Source organism: Papio anubis, chromosome 8 (assembly GCF_008728515.1).
Source record: "Papio anubis isolate 15944 chromosome 8, Panubis1.0, whole genome shotgun sequence".
NCBI lineage: Eukaryota > Metazoa > Chordata > Mammalia > Primates > Cercopithecidae > Papio > Papio anubis.
In genome coordinates, this window is record NC_044983.1 from 41,365,289 (window position 1) to 41,383,007 (window position 17,719).

General features: G+C 38.1%; 1 protein-coding gene across 4 annotated transcripts in view; it reads left to right on the forward strand.

Annotated features, from left to right (window-relative positions):
- The window catches only part of HOOK3 (hook microtubule tethering protein 3), a 126,435-nt gene that overhangs the window by 50,641 nt on the left and 58,075 nt on the right, over nucleotides 1-17,719 (forward strand). For all 4 annotated transcript variants that reach the window (XM_031669529.1, XM_031669528.1, XM_031669531.1 and 1 more), the window contains exons 6-8: nucleotides 6,358-6,425; nucleotides 13,034-13,096; nucleotides 15,180-15,263. In XM_031669529.1, coding sequence (XP_031525389.1) covers nucleotides 6,358-6,425; nucleotides 13,034-13,096; nucleotides 15,180-15,263 — 215 coding nt within the window. The remainder of the gene's footprint in view (nucleotides 1-6,357; nucleotides 6,426-13,033; nucleotides 13,097-15,179; nucleotides 15,264-17,719) is intronic.

The following is a 17,719-nucleotide window of genomic DNA, read 5'->3' on the forward strand; positions in this document are numbered from 1 at the left end:
TATTCACATACTCTGGCAAGAAAACCTTGAAAAACCTGGAAAACCTTGGGATTAATTTTCACATCAATAAACAGGCTTGTAAAATTAATGGGGGCAGGCTCAGTGGCTCAGGTCTGTAATCACAGCACTTTGGGAGGCTGAGGCAGGTGGATCACGAGGTTAGGAGTTTGAGACCAGCCTGGCCAAGATGGTGAAACGCCATCTCTATTAAAAATACAAAAATTAGCCGAGCGCCTTGGTGGGCGCCTGTAATCCCAGCTAATCGGGAGGCTGAGGCAGGAAAATCACTTAAGCCTGGGAGGTGGAGGTTGCAGTGAGCCAAGATCGCGCCACTGCACTTTAGCCTGGGCGACAGATCGAGACTTTTTCTCAGAAAAAAATAATAAAATAAATTATCTATCACTGCTAGAAAAATTTCTCGCTAAGCATGTAAATCTGAAAACTGTCTTTTATTTTTTCCCATGTCCTTTGTATTGCAATCTAAAATACCCCATTTTAAGCTCCCAGAGCTGTAATGACCCAATATATTATATCATTATTATTACATTGAAGTACAAGATTAAGAGCGTGAGCTGCAGTGTGCCTCAACCCGTGAATTTCCACTCGTTTCCACCTCTTGCAGACAATCTGAAGGACATTGAGTAGATCACTTAATCTCTGTATTTTAGTTTTTTAGTAAAATAGAGATTCAATATAGTACCTACCTCCTAAGGTTATTGTGGAAACTAAATAAGATCGTGTATGTAGAACAGTACAGTGTCTTGCACATAGTAGTGGTTCACAAAACATTAGTTATTACTAGGAAACGTGAACACATTATAAGTTTTACATATAATATTTTATTCTATTTTATTTTATTTTTTCGAGACGGAGTCTTGCTCTGTTGCCCAGGCTGGAGTGCAGTTTCATGATCTCAGCTCACTGCAACCTCTGCCTCCTGGATTCAAGCGATTCTCCTGCCTCAGCCTCTTGAGTAGCTGGGATTACAGATGTGCACCGTCATGCCTGGCTAATGTTTTGTATTTTTAGTAGAAACAGCGTTTAATCATGTTGGTCAGGCTGGTCTCGAACTCCTGACTTCATGCACCTCAGACTCCCAAAGCACTAGGATTGCAGGCATGGGCCACCACCCCAGCCTATATATAGTATTTTAAAACATTTTTGTTCAATTGTTTTATTGTGTGTTTTTGTGAATTTTCAGGTAGCCACAATTTTTTTGTTTGTTTGTTTGTTTTTTGGTTTTTTTTTTTTTTGAGACGGAGTCTCGCTCTGTTGCCCAGGCTGGAGTTCAGTGGCGTGGTCTCAGCTCACTGCAAGCTCTGCCTCCCAGTTTCATGCCGTTCTCCTGCCTCAGCCTCCAGAGTAGCTGGGACTACAGGCGCCCGCCACCACGCCCGGCTAATTTTTTATATTTTCAGTAGAGACGGGGTTTCACTGTGTTAGCCAGGATGGCCTCGATCTCCTGACCTCATGATCCACCCACCTCGGCCTCCCAAAGTGCTGGGATTACAGGCGTGAGCTACCGCGCCCGGCAGTAGCCACAGTTTTTTAAATGTCATTAGGTGGTGTGCAATGATTATATTTATTTTATCAATAAATGGAATGTAAATTAGTAAAACCACTAAAGTAGAATTAGAGAAGGCTATTCTCAGTAAGTTAACTTTTAATTCACAGATTTTGTTAATTAAATATAGTTTTATGTGTACAGCAAGTCCAAGTTGACAGATTTGCACTTTGTTGAAGCTACTTGAAGACCAGTCTTGATATATAGATAATAATGTAATTAATATCTTTTTATAGTTCTTCCAAAGTGCTTATCTAATCTTAAATAGCTTTTTTCCTCTATTGACAACTACTGATTTGCATAGAAATCACTTGTTTTCTAAAAGCTGCAGTTCAAATTTATGCAATAAAGTAGATCAATTTTACCTTAAATTCATTTTTTCTTCTATATTCAATTTATTTCACAAATATTGAACTTATACATTACATTAGGGGCTAGGAACACAGTGTTAGACAGAACAGACAAGTGCTTGCCCTGGAGGAACTTGAGTGGAAGGACATTAAATAATGCCACAGATAACCTGTATGGTGAGCGCAGAGGCGAGTGTTCTGCAGCTACAGCTTAAAGGGAGATAGCCTGGGTTTGGGGTCAGGGAAGTTATTTAAGTAAAACTGTGGAAGACAGTGGGTTAAGAGTAATGTAAATAGTAGAAACTGAATGTAGGAAAGACCTAGGTTATCTCTGAGGAATTAGAAAACCCGCCAAACTATAATTGGGGTATAGTGAGAAAAGGATGAAGGAAAATTAGGCAGGAGATAGGGGCTATTATAAGTGATGACAGCACAGTATGTAACTATCACTTATGTTGAAGATGATGGATTTTTTTTTTGAGCCCAAAGGTTTTTTTCTTGTTTCCGCACCCTTTACCCCTTGTAGTGCAAAGCAGATTTCTATTAACTTGTTGTTTGTACTTTTTTGGTGTTCCGTGGTATGTTTAATAATAGACAGCATTATTTTCTTGAAGCTATGACTAATTTTATTGGTCTCTAATTCAGTATTTTTTAAAACAATGTATTTCTCTCTAGCCCCATTCCTATTTTGTCATACCGTTTTCTTTCTTTCTTTTTTTTTGGGCGGGGCGGGGGACAGATTCTCAGTCTGTCACCCAGGCTGGAGTGCAGTGGTGTGATCTCGGCCCACTGCAACCTCTGCCTCCGAGGTTCAAGCAATTCTCCTGCCTCAGCCTCCTGAGTAGCTGGGATTACAGGTGCACACACCACCACGCCTGGCTAATTTTTGTATTTTTAGTGGAGACGGGGTTTCACCATGTTGGTTAGGCTGGTCTCGAACTCCTGACTTCATGATCCGCCTGCCTCGGCCTCACAGAGTGCTGGGATTACAGGCGTGAGCCACCACGCCCAGCCACCATTTTCTTACGGTAAATTTTAGTTTGCTTATTCAGTTTAACTCAAGAATTAAATATGGAATTTTCTGAAATTGTGATCTATGTATATTCCTGAAGTGTCTAACAGGTTTTCTGTCATAGATTAGGAGATTAGATACGTAAGATTTGAGACATTAAATCTCTGAGTAGATGCTTTGATTTTAAGGTAGGAATAGAAATTATTTAATTAAAGTTGATTAATATCAGATAATAACTTCTTATGTATCCCTTTAGGAAATTCATTGACTTCTGGAATTCTCCTTAATATGTAGGGGTCTTTGGAAGTGCATAACTGTTGAGAGTCAGCTAATTATATTTACTACAGAATAGGACTAGGAAAAGACAGAGATGTTACCTATATGCATATTCCAATGGGAAAGAAGATAGTCAATTATAATACTTTTTGAAGTTCTCACTCAGAACAAATTTTCTGTAGGAACACCTAGATTGAGTTTCCCCCCAAAATTGTGTAAATAATGGAAACTTATTGAACAAAATTTTAACATCTCATTTGTCTAGATTCAGGACATCCTCTGCTCTCAGGAACACAGTAGAGTGCTATGAATCAAGTACATGAGTGTCTGAGTGGTTAAATATTAGCTGTCACTGCATATTTATGGTATATAACATAAAACTCACTAAAGCAGTTCTGCTGTTTACTACCTGACTCACTTGGGATGAGATACTTAACCTGTGTCTTTGTCTGCACAATAAGGATGTAAAAGCTGGTTGACATGAGGAGTGAATGAAATTGTGTGTGTGTGTGTGCTTTGTACTCCATAAAACACTGTACAGATTAAAAGGGGCTTATGTTTAAATGTGTTTCCTAATTAGAAGAAGTGAGGAGCATCTGTTAGGGATGTTGACTCAGTGCACATTTGTCTTGGCTATCTTACTTCTCAAATTGGGGCAAATAAAATGGTGGTAAATTTGAAAAACAAAGATTAGTAGTAGAAGACACACTAATAATAATTGTTATTTATTATCTTCCTTCTGTCTGGTACCTAAAAATGCTTTTTACAGACCAGGAAGCTGGGACTCGTAAGTGTTATGTGACTTGCCCATTACTTCCTACCTGTGATAGGCTAGACAAGGACAAAAACTCATGTTTCTTCCACATTTAAACTTAATATTCCCTGTGATAAACTATGCTGTGAATTTTAGACAGTGAAGCCTTCAGGATAAGCTGCCTCACATAGCACACCTCATTCTCCAGCATTGCCTCATAGACACACACCTAGTAATATCATATCATTTGTATTTTGGACTTTTAAAGATTCATAAATTTTTTTATTTAAAAAACTGTACTGTAATTTAGTTCTCATCATCATTTTATCATTTAGCATTTTACGGTGTTCGCGGGGAAGGGCCTTGACGTGGCAACACCGCTTCTTAACTAACGCTTCCCCTCTCACACCTACTAACCCTTCACCCCTTGAGTCCACTGTTATTTCCTTCACTTTCAACAGGCTGTCATTAAATTCTCCTTCCCCATTATCAGTGCCGCTGCTGCTTCTCTTCCATGTTCACAGTGTCACTTTTAGAGCTGTTTAATCATCCTACCTGTGCTGGTTTCTTCATAGCCTTTGAATTCTGTGTTCGATACTTTTGAACAGAGCATCTAAAATCTCCCTTTCTGTATTCCAACACTCATAGGGTGATTCTCATTAAGAAAACAAAACTAAAAATTGAGCTCAGACTAAAGGAATTCTTTTTTTACTAAATAGCGATTAAGTTATGATATTCCTATTGTTGGCCTAAGAACAATGCCTATGATTTAGTCGTGTTATGTATGTTTGTACTTACAACCAAACAATTGATTGGGTACAAGTAGCCTTAGGACAATACTTCCTTAAAAACATGTTTCTGATAAACTAAAGCTTTAGCATTAACCAGAAGTCATAATTTAATAGTATTGTAAAAATACCTCATTTATTTTAAATCCTCTATTGGGTAGAGGATTACAATTGTCATTTCAACTACATGAATCTCTTGTCAAAAGAGTACTTTGAAACTTATCTAAAATACTCTTGAGGGGCCTTTCATGGTAAGACCCCTCAAGGAGTGAGGTTTTATTCTGTACGTTGTTTGGATGTATGGGGTTGGAGAGGTACGTTGAGCCTAAAATTTCCTAATTACTTTACTCTTTTACGTGTTTCTTACTGCAACATATTTACCGTATTTGTTGGAGTCCACCTGGGCTATTGCCTTTTTATCCTTAATATTACTTTTGTAATCCATTGTTGGATTCAGAAATGAAAACTGCTTCCGGGGCTTTTTTAGAAGGCAAGAAATTATTTTCAAGTTTGTCATTACTAATAACAAAGAGGTCTTTCTATTTTTTGGCAGTAGTGAGGATGAATTTGATGAAGTTGCTGCTTTAGCTTATTGGAGGTGTGGATCATTTTATTTTTTGTGTTTGACTGTTCAAGTGCCTTAGTGAGAAGGGGGAAGTAGTAGAACAAGGAGTTCATCTGTAACCGTGAACAGTCAATTGTGATAACTCACTACCCTTAGACCAGTCAATAATTATTTTAAAGCCTGGGATTATACAATATTTGTTTAACTATGGTATCAATTTGTATGTTAAATTCATCTCAATTCTTTGTCCTAAGCAGCTCTCAGTTTCATTTTTTTTATTTGCTGTTGAAGAAAATATTAAAGCAAGCTGGGCACGGTGGCTCACACCTGTAATCCCAGCACTTTAGGAGACCGAGGCGGGCGGATCATGAGGTCAAGAGATCGAGACCATCCTGGCCAACATGGTGAAACCAGGTCTCTACTAAAAATACAAAAATTAGTTGGGCGTGGTGGCACACGCCTGTAGTCCCAGCTACTTGGGAGGCTGAGGCAGGAGAATTGAGTGAACCCGGGAGGCAGAGGTTGCAGTGAGGCAAGATTGCACCACTGTACTCCAGCTTGGCGACAGAGTGAGATTCCATCTCAAAAAAAAAAAAGGAAATATTAAGACAGAAATTAATGCAGCACGTTGATGTCACATAAAGCACAGAATTCAGGTTTTTTTTTTAACTCTATAGCAAAGAGTAATGTGAAAGGTAATTTTTAGATTTTAGAAAAAAAAAAATATGGAGTTTTTTCCATCCTGGTTTCAGGCTTTACCATTTCATCGTTTTACATTGGCACGTACTCATGCCAATATTCCATTCTCGTGACCTGTAGCTGTAGCCTCAACTTTAGAAGGAATGTTGAAAGGGAAAGAAAAGATCTTAAGGAAAGATAAATAGTGTGATTTTCGGACTTTACCAATACATTTAATGGTGTATGTGGGATTCCTACGAAGAATCAAAACACAGGGGAACGACTTATAAGGATTTATGAAGTATGAGCCTTAGCTGCCTTGACCATGTTTAACTTGAACAGTGACATTCCAGGTTGTTCTTGTTTTCAGAGTACATCCAAGCCATTATGATGATGGAGGAATCTGTTCAACATGTTGTCATGACAGCCATTCAAGAGGTATGTTGGAGCTTCATGCTTATAGTTTATGAAAAATTAAAGCAGTGAACGTGAGTATAAATAATACAAGTAGAAAAATTTGAAAGAGATTTTCCTCATTTTTAAAGAGTTTTTACTTTGCATTTATGATATAACTTTTCTTGGTTTTGTTCTAAAAAATCATACTCATTTAAATTTTCCAATTTTATTTAAATCTTAAACATTTATTTTGCAGATATAGATATAACTATTTCTAAAATTTTTTTTTTTTTTTGAGACGGAGTCTCACTCTGTCACCCAGGCTAGAGTGCAGTGGTGCGATCTAGGCTTACTGCAACTTCTGCCTCCTGGGTTCAAGTGATTCTCCTGCCTCAGCCTCCCGAGTAGCTGGGACTACAGGTGTGTGCCACCATGCCTGGCTAATTTTTTGTATTTTTAGTAAAGATGGGGTTTCACCGTGTTAGCCAGAATGGTCTCGATCTCCTGACCTCGTGATCTGCCCGTCTTGGCCTCCCAAAGTGCTGGGATTACAGGTGTGAGCCACCATGCCCAGCCAGCTGTTCCTAATTTTTTAAAGTGCCCTTAATGAAATAGTAATAGACTAATTCCTAAAGCTAATAATAAATAATATCTATTATTTATTTATTTGACCGAGTCTTACTCTGTTGTCCAGGCTGGAGTGTAATGGCGTGATCTTGGCTCACTGCAACCTCTGCCACCCATGTTTAAGCAATTCTCCTGTCTCAGCCTCCTGAGTAGCTGGAACTACAGGCACATGCCACCATGCCTGGCTAGTTTTTGTATTTTTAATAGAGACAGGGTTTCACCATATTGGTCAGGCTGGTCTCGAACTCCTGAACCTTAGGTGATCCACCCTCCCCAACCTCCCAAAGTGCTAGGATTACAGGCGTGAGCCATGGCGCCTGGCCAAATAATATCTCTTAAACCAGCAGTCTTCCTCACACTTAACTAGTGGTTTCCTGTTTGGTAGAAAATGAATCTTCACCTCCAGCCATTCCCAAAGCAATTTCTACATGAATATTTACGTTTTAAATGTAAAACCTAAAACTGTAAAAGTAAAAATAAAATAGAGATTAATAGCTGGTCAAGTTCAGGATGTGAGAATGTTTTTAATCATAAAAGCAGTGGAAGAAACCCTTAAGGGAAATCACAAAGTGTATGCAGGACACGAATATGCACCTAACATTGAAAAATACAAAAGACAGGCCGGGTGCGATGGCCTCACACCTGTAATCCCAGCAGTTTGGGAGGCCAAGGCGGGCGGATCACAAGGTCAAGAGTTTGAGACCATCCTGGCCAACATGGTAAAACCTCGTCTCTACTAAAAATACAAAAATTATCTGGGTGTGGTGGCACATGCCTGTAGTCCCAGCTACTCGGGAGGCTGAGGCAGGAAAGTCGCTTGAACCTAGGAGGCGGAGGTTGGAATGAGCTGAGATCACACCACTGTCCTCCAGCCTGGTGACAGAGTGAGACTCCATCTCAAAAAAAAAAAAAAAAAGTAAAAAATACAAAAGAAAAACATGAAAAATATTCAATTAAATGCAAATTAAGATGAAGTTGTGCTTAAAAAATCTTCCAATGACTTTTGACACCAACTACCCAAAGTTAGGCCAAACTTCACAGATTTAAAGGTATCACTGTCTACAGACTGCCCACAGTTCAGACACCAGCTCCAGGCTCAGGGGTCTCCAGTCCACCCTGCCATCTGACCAACTGCCTACAAATTCAAGGATTCCCACTATCTCCACGCATTCTGTAATTTACTGGAACAACTAACAGAAGTCAGGAAGGATAACAGCTTTATTACAGCAAATGTATATAAATAAAATTAAATGCATTTCTGGATTAAGTTTCTGTTAAACCAGAAAATGCATAGGGTGAGGTCAGGGAAGGTCCCAAATGCAGTTTCTTTTGTCCCCCACCCCATGGTAGCAATATGCAGAGTATTGCCAACCAGAGAAGCTTACCTGAGCCTTTATATCCAGAATCTTTGTTGGAGTTTCATTACATCTGTATGTTTGATTCAATCAGTGACCATGATGTCCAAATCAATTTTCAGCCTCCTTTGTTTCCCAGAGGTCAGGCCGATAACAAAGCCCCAGCCTTCTGATCACATGATTGGTCTTTCTGGAGTGGCCAACTCCTATCTGGAGTCATCTCGTTAGCTTAAACTATCTAGGGGCCCACTGCGAATAGCAAAGACAACTCCTATCTCTGGGGAAATTCTTTATTACCCAGCAAAGCTTTTAACGAGTTCATTAGTTTAGCAGTCAGCACCAGATGGCAGGAATGCAAACTGGTGTAATCTTTTAAAAATGTTATCCCCTTTTATATAAGATTAGATTGGTCATGTTAAAATACCAAACTATAGTTACCCAACCAAGATATGAGTTTAATTTGTTCTCAAGTGGTCCTGGGTTGGTGTGGAGGCTCTATAGTCATCAGGAACCCAGCTTTCTTCCATCTTGCTGCTGTGCCGTTCTTAATACGTGATTCCCAGCTAGTGGTTCAGTGCTGGCTTTCACGTTTGTATTTCCAGCCAGCAGAAAGGATTGAGGAAAGGTTTATCCACCTCCTGCAAGTAAATTTGCAGGAATTCTCACTCCTGTTAGCCAGATATTACCCACCTAGCCACATGGGGGAGTCTGGGAAATGGGGTCCTTATTCTAGATAGTCATGGACCCAACCAAAATTCCAGGCTTCTGTTACTAAGCAAGAGCAGGGAAAAGAATAAGAGGACCGCCAACCATTCTGCTTTACTGTAGTTGATCCTGTAATTCCACTTTTAGGAATTTATCCTAAAAAAAAAAAAAAAAATGTAAAATATGGCCAGGCGCGGTGGCTGACACCTGTAAATCCCAACACTTTGGGAGGTCGAGGCGGGTGGATCACGAGGTCAGGAGTTCAAGACCAGCCTGGCCAACATAGTGAAACTCCGTCTCTACTCAAAATACAAATATTAGCCGGGCGTGGTGGCACATACCTGTAATCCCAGCTACTCGGGAGGCTGGAGAATGGCTTGAACCCGGGAGGTGGAGGTTGTAGTGAGCCGAGATTGCGCCACTGCACTCCAGCCTGGGTGATAGTTCGAGACTCCATCTCAGAAATAAAAAGTAAAATACAAAGATACATAATAATGGTCATAACAAGCATTTGATTGGGCTGTGACTAAGCAATTTCCATTTGTTAGCCCATTAAATTTTTGTACACTTGCAATTAATGCCTCCAAATTTATACTTAAAATGGTTAAAATGGCAATTTTTGTCATGTATATTTATCACAGTATAAAGGAAAATTCACTACAATCCTATGAGGTGTATATTATTGTGTTCATTTTATAAAAAGAAACAGAGAGTTTGAATAACTTGCTCAGGTTCACACAGGAAGTAGTGACTGAGATAGCACTCAGGTCTAAGCAGTCTGAGTGCAGAGCCCATACCTACAAACATTATGCTATATCCCCTCAATATAGTGTGCTTCAGTATTATTTACTAGTACTAAAGCATTAGAAATAACTACCCAGCGGTGGGACAATGGATAAATAAATTATGGTATACCAATATACTGGCATAGATATTGAAGCATATCTTTGAAAAATATTTAATGACATAAGGGAAAACTCATACTAGGTTTAAAAAGGTAGACAGAAAGCACATGAACAATATGATCCCATTTCTGTTAAAAATTAAGATGAAGGAAAACAAATAAACTTACTTAATGTTAACTCTCCAAATAGCTGAATTTTCGTTACCCTTTTCTATATTTTTAAATTTTTCTGTAATAACAGGTGGTATATGTATAACCAGGAATGTTTTTAAAATTAAATCTGTGACCAAGTGACTTTCTTTCTATGAGCCTATCCCGAATTTTCTTTACCCTTTTCTATATTTTAAATTTTTTCTATAATAACAGGTGGTATATCTATAACCAGGAATTTTTTTAAATTAAATCTGTGACCAGTGACTTTCTATGAACCTATCCCAAGGAATTATTTAAAAACTCAGACCAAGACTGGACACAACAATGTTTATCAAACTATTCTATATTAGCAGAAACGTGAAAACAATGTATATCCATTGGTAAGCTAGTGTTTCAATTGTGGTACATCCATATGATGGAATATTACATAGTTGATAAAAATGTGTGAAAGGGTATCTTAGAACAGAAGGAAAAAATTTTAAATGTCAAATGACCAGAACAAGATATAAAGTTGTATGTAAAATAGAATCCCAATTAGAGTTTTAATATGTCTATTATTTGCATATTCATTTAGCAAATACTTATTGAGTACCCAGTATGTACCAAGCACTGTAGTCAGCACTACGGATACAACCATGAAAAAGATAGACATGGTCTCTTGCCTCACAAAGCATAAGTCTCGTAGGAGATGCTGGAAGAGATGGAGTTGAAAGCACAGTTGGGGATTAGCCTTGGGTGAGAAGAAGAGCCCTTGTGTTGTAACAGAAGTGAAGAAAGGAAGGGGTGGGCATGCCTGTCACTAAGTTTGTAAATTAGGGTATTGGAAATTCTTATCTGAAGGCAAGATAGTCTGATGATGAGTGTGGGTGAGTTGGTGAGGTTTGAGAAGCAGGAACAGTGTGGAATAATCTCTGATGAAAATGAGGCTATTGGCTGGGGAAAACAGCTATGCTTTTTGAGTAGCATTGAAGCCCCAGTTGAGATTGAAAACTTTGTTAATAATGACACCAGTTTTGTGGTTTTTAAATTTTTTTACCTTCTCAATACAGTTGACCCTTAAACAGCATGGGTCTATTTTATGCAGGTTTGGATTGCACAGGTCTACTTTTGCGCAGTTTTGTTTTTTTGGTTTTTTTACAACCAAACACAGATGGAATATACTGTCTTTGCAGGATGTGAAACTCACATGTACAGAGACCAGCTTTTCACATAGGGAAGTTCTGCAGGGCTGCCTGTGGGACTTGAGTGTGTGTGCATGTTGATATATGCCTGAGTCCTAGAACCAGTTCCCCATCTATACCGTGGGGTGACTTTAGCAGTCAGGGTGTAGGTAGCGTATAGGCAGTTGTAGCTGGATTAATCTTGGATTGAGATTTTGACAGAAAAAATGAGGTCAGAGGAGAGTAGAGAATATTGACAGAAGTCATAGAAAGACATGAAATCTAGAGAAAATAATTGATTAAACAAGTGATGAACCTAGGAATCGAAAATAGGGAGGGGACAATGGTAGACAATGTTAGCAGAAGAAATCAACTACATTCACTATCAAGTCTGAGCTAAGTGAGGAAGAAAGTGAAACAGTGGACTAAGACTGAAAGACAAGGAGAAAGTACAGAGGGATGGGGCCCAGAAGTCTTATTGATGTTGAGGAACAGATAAAATATAATGAGAGGCCTACGATGAGAGATGGTTGTGCTCAAAGTAGGATACCTAGATTTTTATTGAGAGCTGTTGCTGGAATCACAAGATCTCAACAGTACGTCGCCCAGGCTAGAGTGCAGTGGCTATTCACAGGTGTGATCACAGTTCACTGTATTCTCCAACTCCTGGGCTCAAGCATTCCATCCACCTCAGCCTCCCGAGTTGCTGGAACTAAAGGGTGTGTACCACAACACCCAGTTATACATCCCCACATTACTGATTGTCCCTCTCCCTTTTGTCTTTAAAACAGAATATAAGAAGGAAACAACAGGCGACTGGGACCATTTGAGTCTCTCCCTGACAGTTGTCATAACCAGAATTCTGTTCCCTTCTCCCCAGAGATCCAGAAGATCTCTGGATCTTCTCTCTTTGCAACGTAAGGGTTAGGGCGTCAGTGTGTGTGTGTTATCATTAAACATTAGCCAGTAATTTTTGCTAATACTGATGTTGTCCACATTTGTTCTTTAGAAATAAATGGTATTGCTGTTTTTAGTGAGAAGCCACTATTTTTAAGTATGTAGCCACATTTTAATTTTAATAACTTGTTTTTGTGATAAGAATAAGTAATACTAAATTGTTATTACTAGGCTTGCAGTGAAAAAGAGCGTCAGGATTTAGATCTCTAATTCAATTTATTATTTTATTTACTTCTTTTTCTCTTGCCCTGTCTTATGGTGCTGATAGCCCTCTAATTTTATTTATTTGTTTATTTATTTATTTATTTATTTATTTATTTATTTTTTTTTTTTTGAGAGGAATCTTGCCCTGTCACCCAGGCTGGAGTGCAGTGGTGCCATCTCGGCTCACTGTAACCTCCGCCTCCCAGGTTTAAGTGATTCTCCTGCCTCAGCCTCCTGAGTAGCTAGGATTACCGGTGGGCGCCACCATGCCTGGCTAATTTTTGTATTTTTAATAGAGACGGGTTTCACCATGTTGGTCAGGCTGGTCTTGAACTCCTGACCTCATAATCTGCCCTCCTCTGCCTCCCAGCCCTCTAATTTTAAATGAAGGCATTATTCTGGAGTGGGGACAAAAAAAGTTCCAGACTCAGAAGCTTTAATGTAATGCAAAGTGTTTTACATGTGTGTTTTCATTTTAATTTTTATATTTCTATAGTGGCTGGGTATTAATCTTCTTATGTTAAGTATTTTATGTAGAATGTCTTTTTTGTCTTATAGTTATAGTCATTTAAATCTTGATTTCAGCTGATGAGTAAAGAATCTCCTGTCTCTGCTGGAAATGATGCCTATGTTGACCTTGATCGCCAGGTATATAATTTTACATTGTTTTTATTCATGAAAAGGTTGAAAAGGATAAGCTTCAGATGTTAATGAGAAGAATGGGTTAAAATTGCTTTTGGATTATATTGGTATAATTCTTTATATTTTACCTAAAATTTTAAGTACATAAGCTATTTTACTAATGGAATTTACACATTTATAATTACGTTTGTAATTTGTAATAAAATGCATTTGCAATTAAAGTGCCATTGCATAACCTACTTTGAAATAGGTTAATTTTTTTAGTTTATTGTGATTCCTGTTTTCTAATCATGAATTTTTATTTTTCTGTTAGTGATAGCAATGTGCCACATTTAACACAATAGATGTTACAGCTTATGATTATATGAATCATAAGAATAAATTCATGTCATTTGCTAGAAAAATGAAATATACAGTTGTCATTTTCTTGAAAAATGACATGTCAGATTCCTGGAAAATGACATGAATTTATTTTTATGATTTGTATCTAATGCAAAAGATACTTACCTTTTATTTCCTTTTGTCAGTTGAAGATGTCTTCTCGATCCCACCCCTCATTTCTGTGAAGTAGTGAATAATTAAATGCTCTGAAGAACTACTATATTTTTAAAGGAATCCTGCAATGTATTTTTATGATTTTAACAGAAAAGTTACTTTGTACTTTTAAATATCGCTTCCTTTTTTTTTTTTTTTTTTTTTGAGACAGAGTCTCAGTCTGTCGCCCAGGCTAGAGTGCAGTGGCACTATCTCGGCTCACTGCAAGCTTCGCCTCCTGGGTTTTCACCATTCTCCTGCCTCAGCCTCCCGAGTAGCTGGGACTAAAGGTGCCTGCCTCCATGCCCAGCTAATTTTTTTTCTATTTTTAGTAGAGACGGGATTTCACCATGTTAGCCAGGATGGTCTTGATCTCCTGACCTTGTGATCCACCAGCCTCAGCCTCCCAAAGTGCGGGGATTACAGGCGTGAGCCGCCGCGCCTGGTCTAAATATCACTTCTTAATGAAGTGTTAATTACACTGTCAAGTTCTGTGTTCAAGCTGTTTTGTACATCTCAGCAATACATGAATAGAAATCTTTGTTTTCTTTGTCTTCTTTCACTCCCTCCCCATGGTTTCAAAATGTTTTGCAGAAAAACCTTTGGACATGTTGCAATTTTCACCCAAGCTTTAATTTTTTTTTTTTTTTTTTGTCTACTACACAGAGGTTTGGTCACATGAAATGAAGAGACAATAAAATTTTCTTTTAATCAATTTTTTTCCATACTTTTGCTAACTTAAAGAGTTTATATAGTAATGAGATACAACTCAGGAGTGTTTGGTTTATGTTGACAGTAAATAAATTTTTTAATGGTGCTACACAAATTAACATAAGATTTTTTCCTTCAGAAATATTTTTGTTTTCTTAATCTCAGGAGATGCAAATTTTCATCATATTCTAACTCTTTTCACGAGAGTTTTTGATAGTTTTTTTTTTTTTAACTTTAAGTTCTGAGATACCTGAGCAGAATGTGCAGGTCTGTTGCATAGGTATACATGTGCCATGGTGGTTTGCTGTACCTATCAACCCATCATGTAGGTTTTAAGGCCTGCACTCATTAGGTATTTGTCCTAATGCTATCCCTCCCCTTGCCCTTCCATAAGATTTTGATATGACTCTCCTTCGCCCACCCTCAGCATAAGGTTTTAATATGACTAAAACACTTGTGTTGAAATGTTCTAGCTGCATATTCTAACAATTAAAATCCCTATTCCTCTAGCACATACATATTTTACGAAGGTAAAATTTCTCAGTTATTAAAGAATTATCCTTACCAAGAACCAGGTAGTCTAGATCAAAAAAGATGCATAAAAAAACTTGATATGGGGAATGAGCCAAATTCAAAGGACGGAAAAGACAAGACAGAGTAAAAGAAATTAATTTAAAGTTAAAAGTGCTGTCTTTGTACTCTTCCACAGGATTCTTGATTTCCTCCTGTACCCTTCCCTCTTCAAGAAAGAAAGGGGGGAAATGTTTTAATTCTGTGTTGAACATACAAATTATTAATTGTTACCACTTCATATTAAAATGTTTATCTCTTTGTTTCTAACCAGCTTAAGAAAACTACAGAGGAACTAAATGAAGCTTTGTCAGCAAAGGAAGAAATTGCTCAAAGATGCCATGAATTGGATATGCAGGTAGGAAATTTGTTCTGTGCACTGCCTCTTTGAAACATACCACTGTTAGTACCACCAAATGTGCTGTGTACTGCCATATAGTACATCTTAACTATAACGCAACTCTTTTTTAGGGAAAAAATGGCTGGGCGCAGTGACTTACACCTGTAATCCCAGCACTTTGAGAGGCTGAGGTGGGGGGGTCACTTGAGCTCAAGAATTCGAGACCAGCCTGGCCAACATGGTGAAACCCCATCTCTACTAAAATACAAAAAATTAGCCGGGTGTGGTGGCGGGCGCCTGTAATCCCAGCTACCTGGGAGACTGAGGCAGGAGAATTGCTTGAACCTGGGAGGCAGAGGTTGCAGTGAGCAAGATTGTGCCACTGCACTCCAGCCTGGGTGACAGAGCAAGACTATGTCTCGAAAAAAAAAAATTTTAAGTAGAATTGTCAAAACAAAAAAATTCAAGAGCATAATTAAAGTTGAGAATACCTTTCACAAATAACAGACAAGAATAAGATTATTTGTCTGGAATTTACTTTGACTAAAGTGGGGGACATACATGGGAGACATAGTTGGCCATGTTTTGGTACTTGTTAAAGCTAGGTTATGCATATGTAGAGTTCATAATACTTTTGTAATAGAAGAAGCATTTTGCTTTGAAAGGCATATGAGTTGGTCATTGCATTGGATGCATATTGAAGAAAGTAATCACATCACACTTGTTGGGTTATCTAGGAAATAATATTTACAGAGTCATAATGTAAGTGCTGTTAATTGCATTTCAGATTTTAGAATTTATATACAAATGCTAAGAGTTATAAGATTACATTATTTTTATAAGCAGAATATAAGTATCTTTAGTAACATAAAATTAAATTTATATACTGAGATTGGCAAACTACGGCTTGCTTTCTGTTTTTACAAATACAGTTTTATCATGGCTCCTTTATGTATTGTCTGTGGCTCCTTTCAGGCTTCAATGACAGAGTGGAGTACTTGCCTAAAACATTTACAATATGGTCCTTTACACCAGAACAGTTTGCCAATCTCAGGTATGGACAGATTGCAAAATGAATGATAGTGTTGCAGAGAGGTTATGAGAAGAGAAGAGGTAGCCCTATAGCATGTTTTGCTGTGGAGAAAACAGCAACACAGTCATAAGCATGTAATCTTTAATGTAAACTTTATTGGTTTTCAACATTTAGAATTGTCCTATAGAGAAACATTATTGTAAAAGTTAAGATGCCAATGACAGAGTTTGAGAAGTAAAACAGGAGTGATGAAGGAAAGGGACAGCCAGAAATGATGGCTTTCATCTTACCAAGTAGGACATCTAGAACTACTTCTACAGGGAGACAATCATTACATGGCTAACTGCTCCTTGTCATCCAACCTCAGCTCAAAAATCACCTGATTTATTTGTCATAAAATGTCAGGCACTGGAATGCATCAGGCACTGAAGTAGGTCTAAGGTAGGTCTCTTCAGGAAGGCCTTCCATGTTGAGTAATCCCAAATAATCAACCAGTCTTTTTTGTTGTTCTTATTTTAATTCTCTGTGTACTAGGCTGTATTGTTGTAAAGAAATACCCAAGGCTGGGTAATTTATAAAGAAAAAAGACGTTTAATTGGCTCACGGTTCTGCAAGCTTTCCAGCATGGCTCCAGCATCTGCTTCTGGTGAGGGCCTCAGGAAGCTTCCAATCATGGCAGAAGGCAAAGGGGAAGCAGCTGTGTCACATGGCAAGAGCAGGAGCAAGGGGTGGAAAGTTGCCATACACTTTTAAACAACCAGGTCTTGCAAGAATTCCCTCACTTATGAGGACACTACCAAGCCATTCATTAGTGATCCAGTGCTGTGATCCAAACATCTCCCACCAGGTCCCACCTCCAACATTCGGGACTACATTTCAACATGAGATTTGGAGAGGATAAATATCCAAACCATATCACTCTGCATAGCACTGCATAGCACTTTTTATTTCTAGTTTTTACATGTATTTATTAATTTACTTTCTTGTGCAATGATTTGTTTTTACTTATAATTTGTTTCGAATATATAACACATGAGTAAGAACTTCCCTTTTTTCATCTCCATATCCCTTGCACTTAGAAAAGTGCAAGGATACCATACCTAGCTCATAGTAGGTGAGTGAGTGAATGAGTGAGTGGGTGGGTGACTGAGTGAAATATCAATAAGTAGTTTAAAGTTGCAGAGGTGATCAGTGAAGGAAGTGAGAATAGTGATTAACTATATTTATGGTAGGAAGGAATGGCACAAGTTGCTGTAATCAAACATGTCAGAGGACAGAGTCACTAGATAATGTCTAAGGTTGATAAGTCAAGAAATAATTGTGTAACATTATTTAGATATGGAAAGTAACAACCAAAAGCAGTAAAATTAGGAACAGTAAAAACTATTCTCTGGAGAGTGGGAAAACTCCATAGGAAACTGTAGCTTTTCGTTCGTTATAA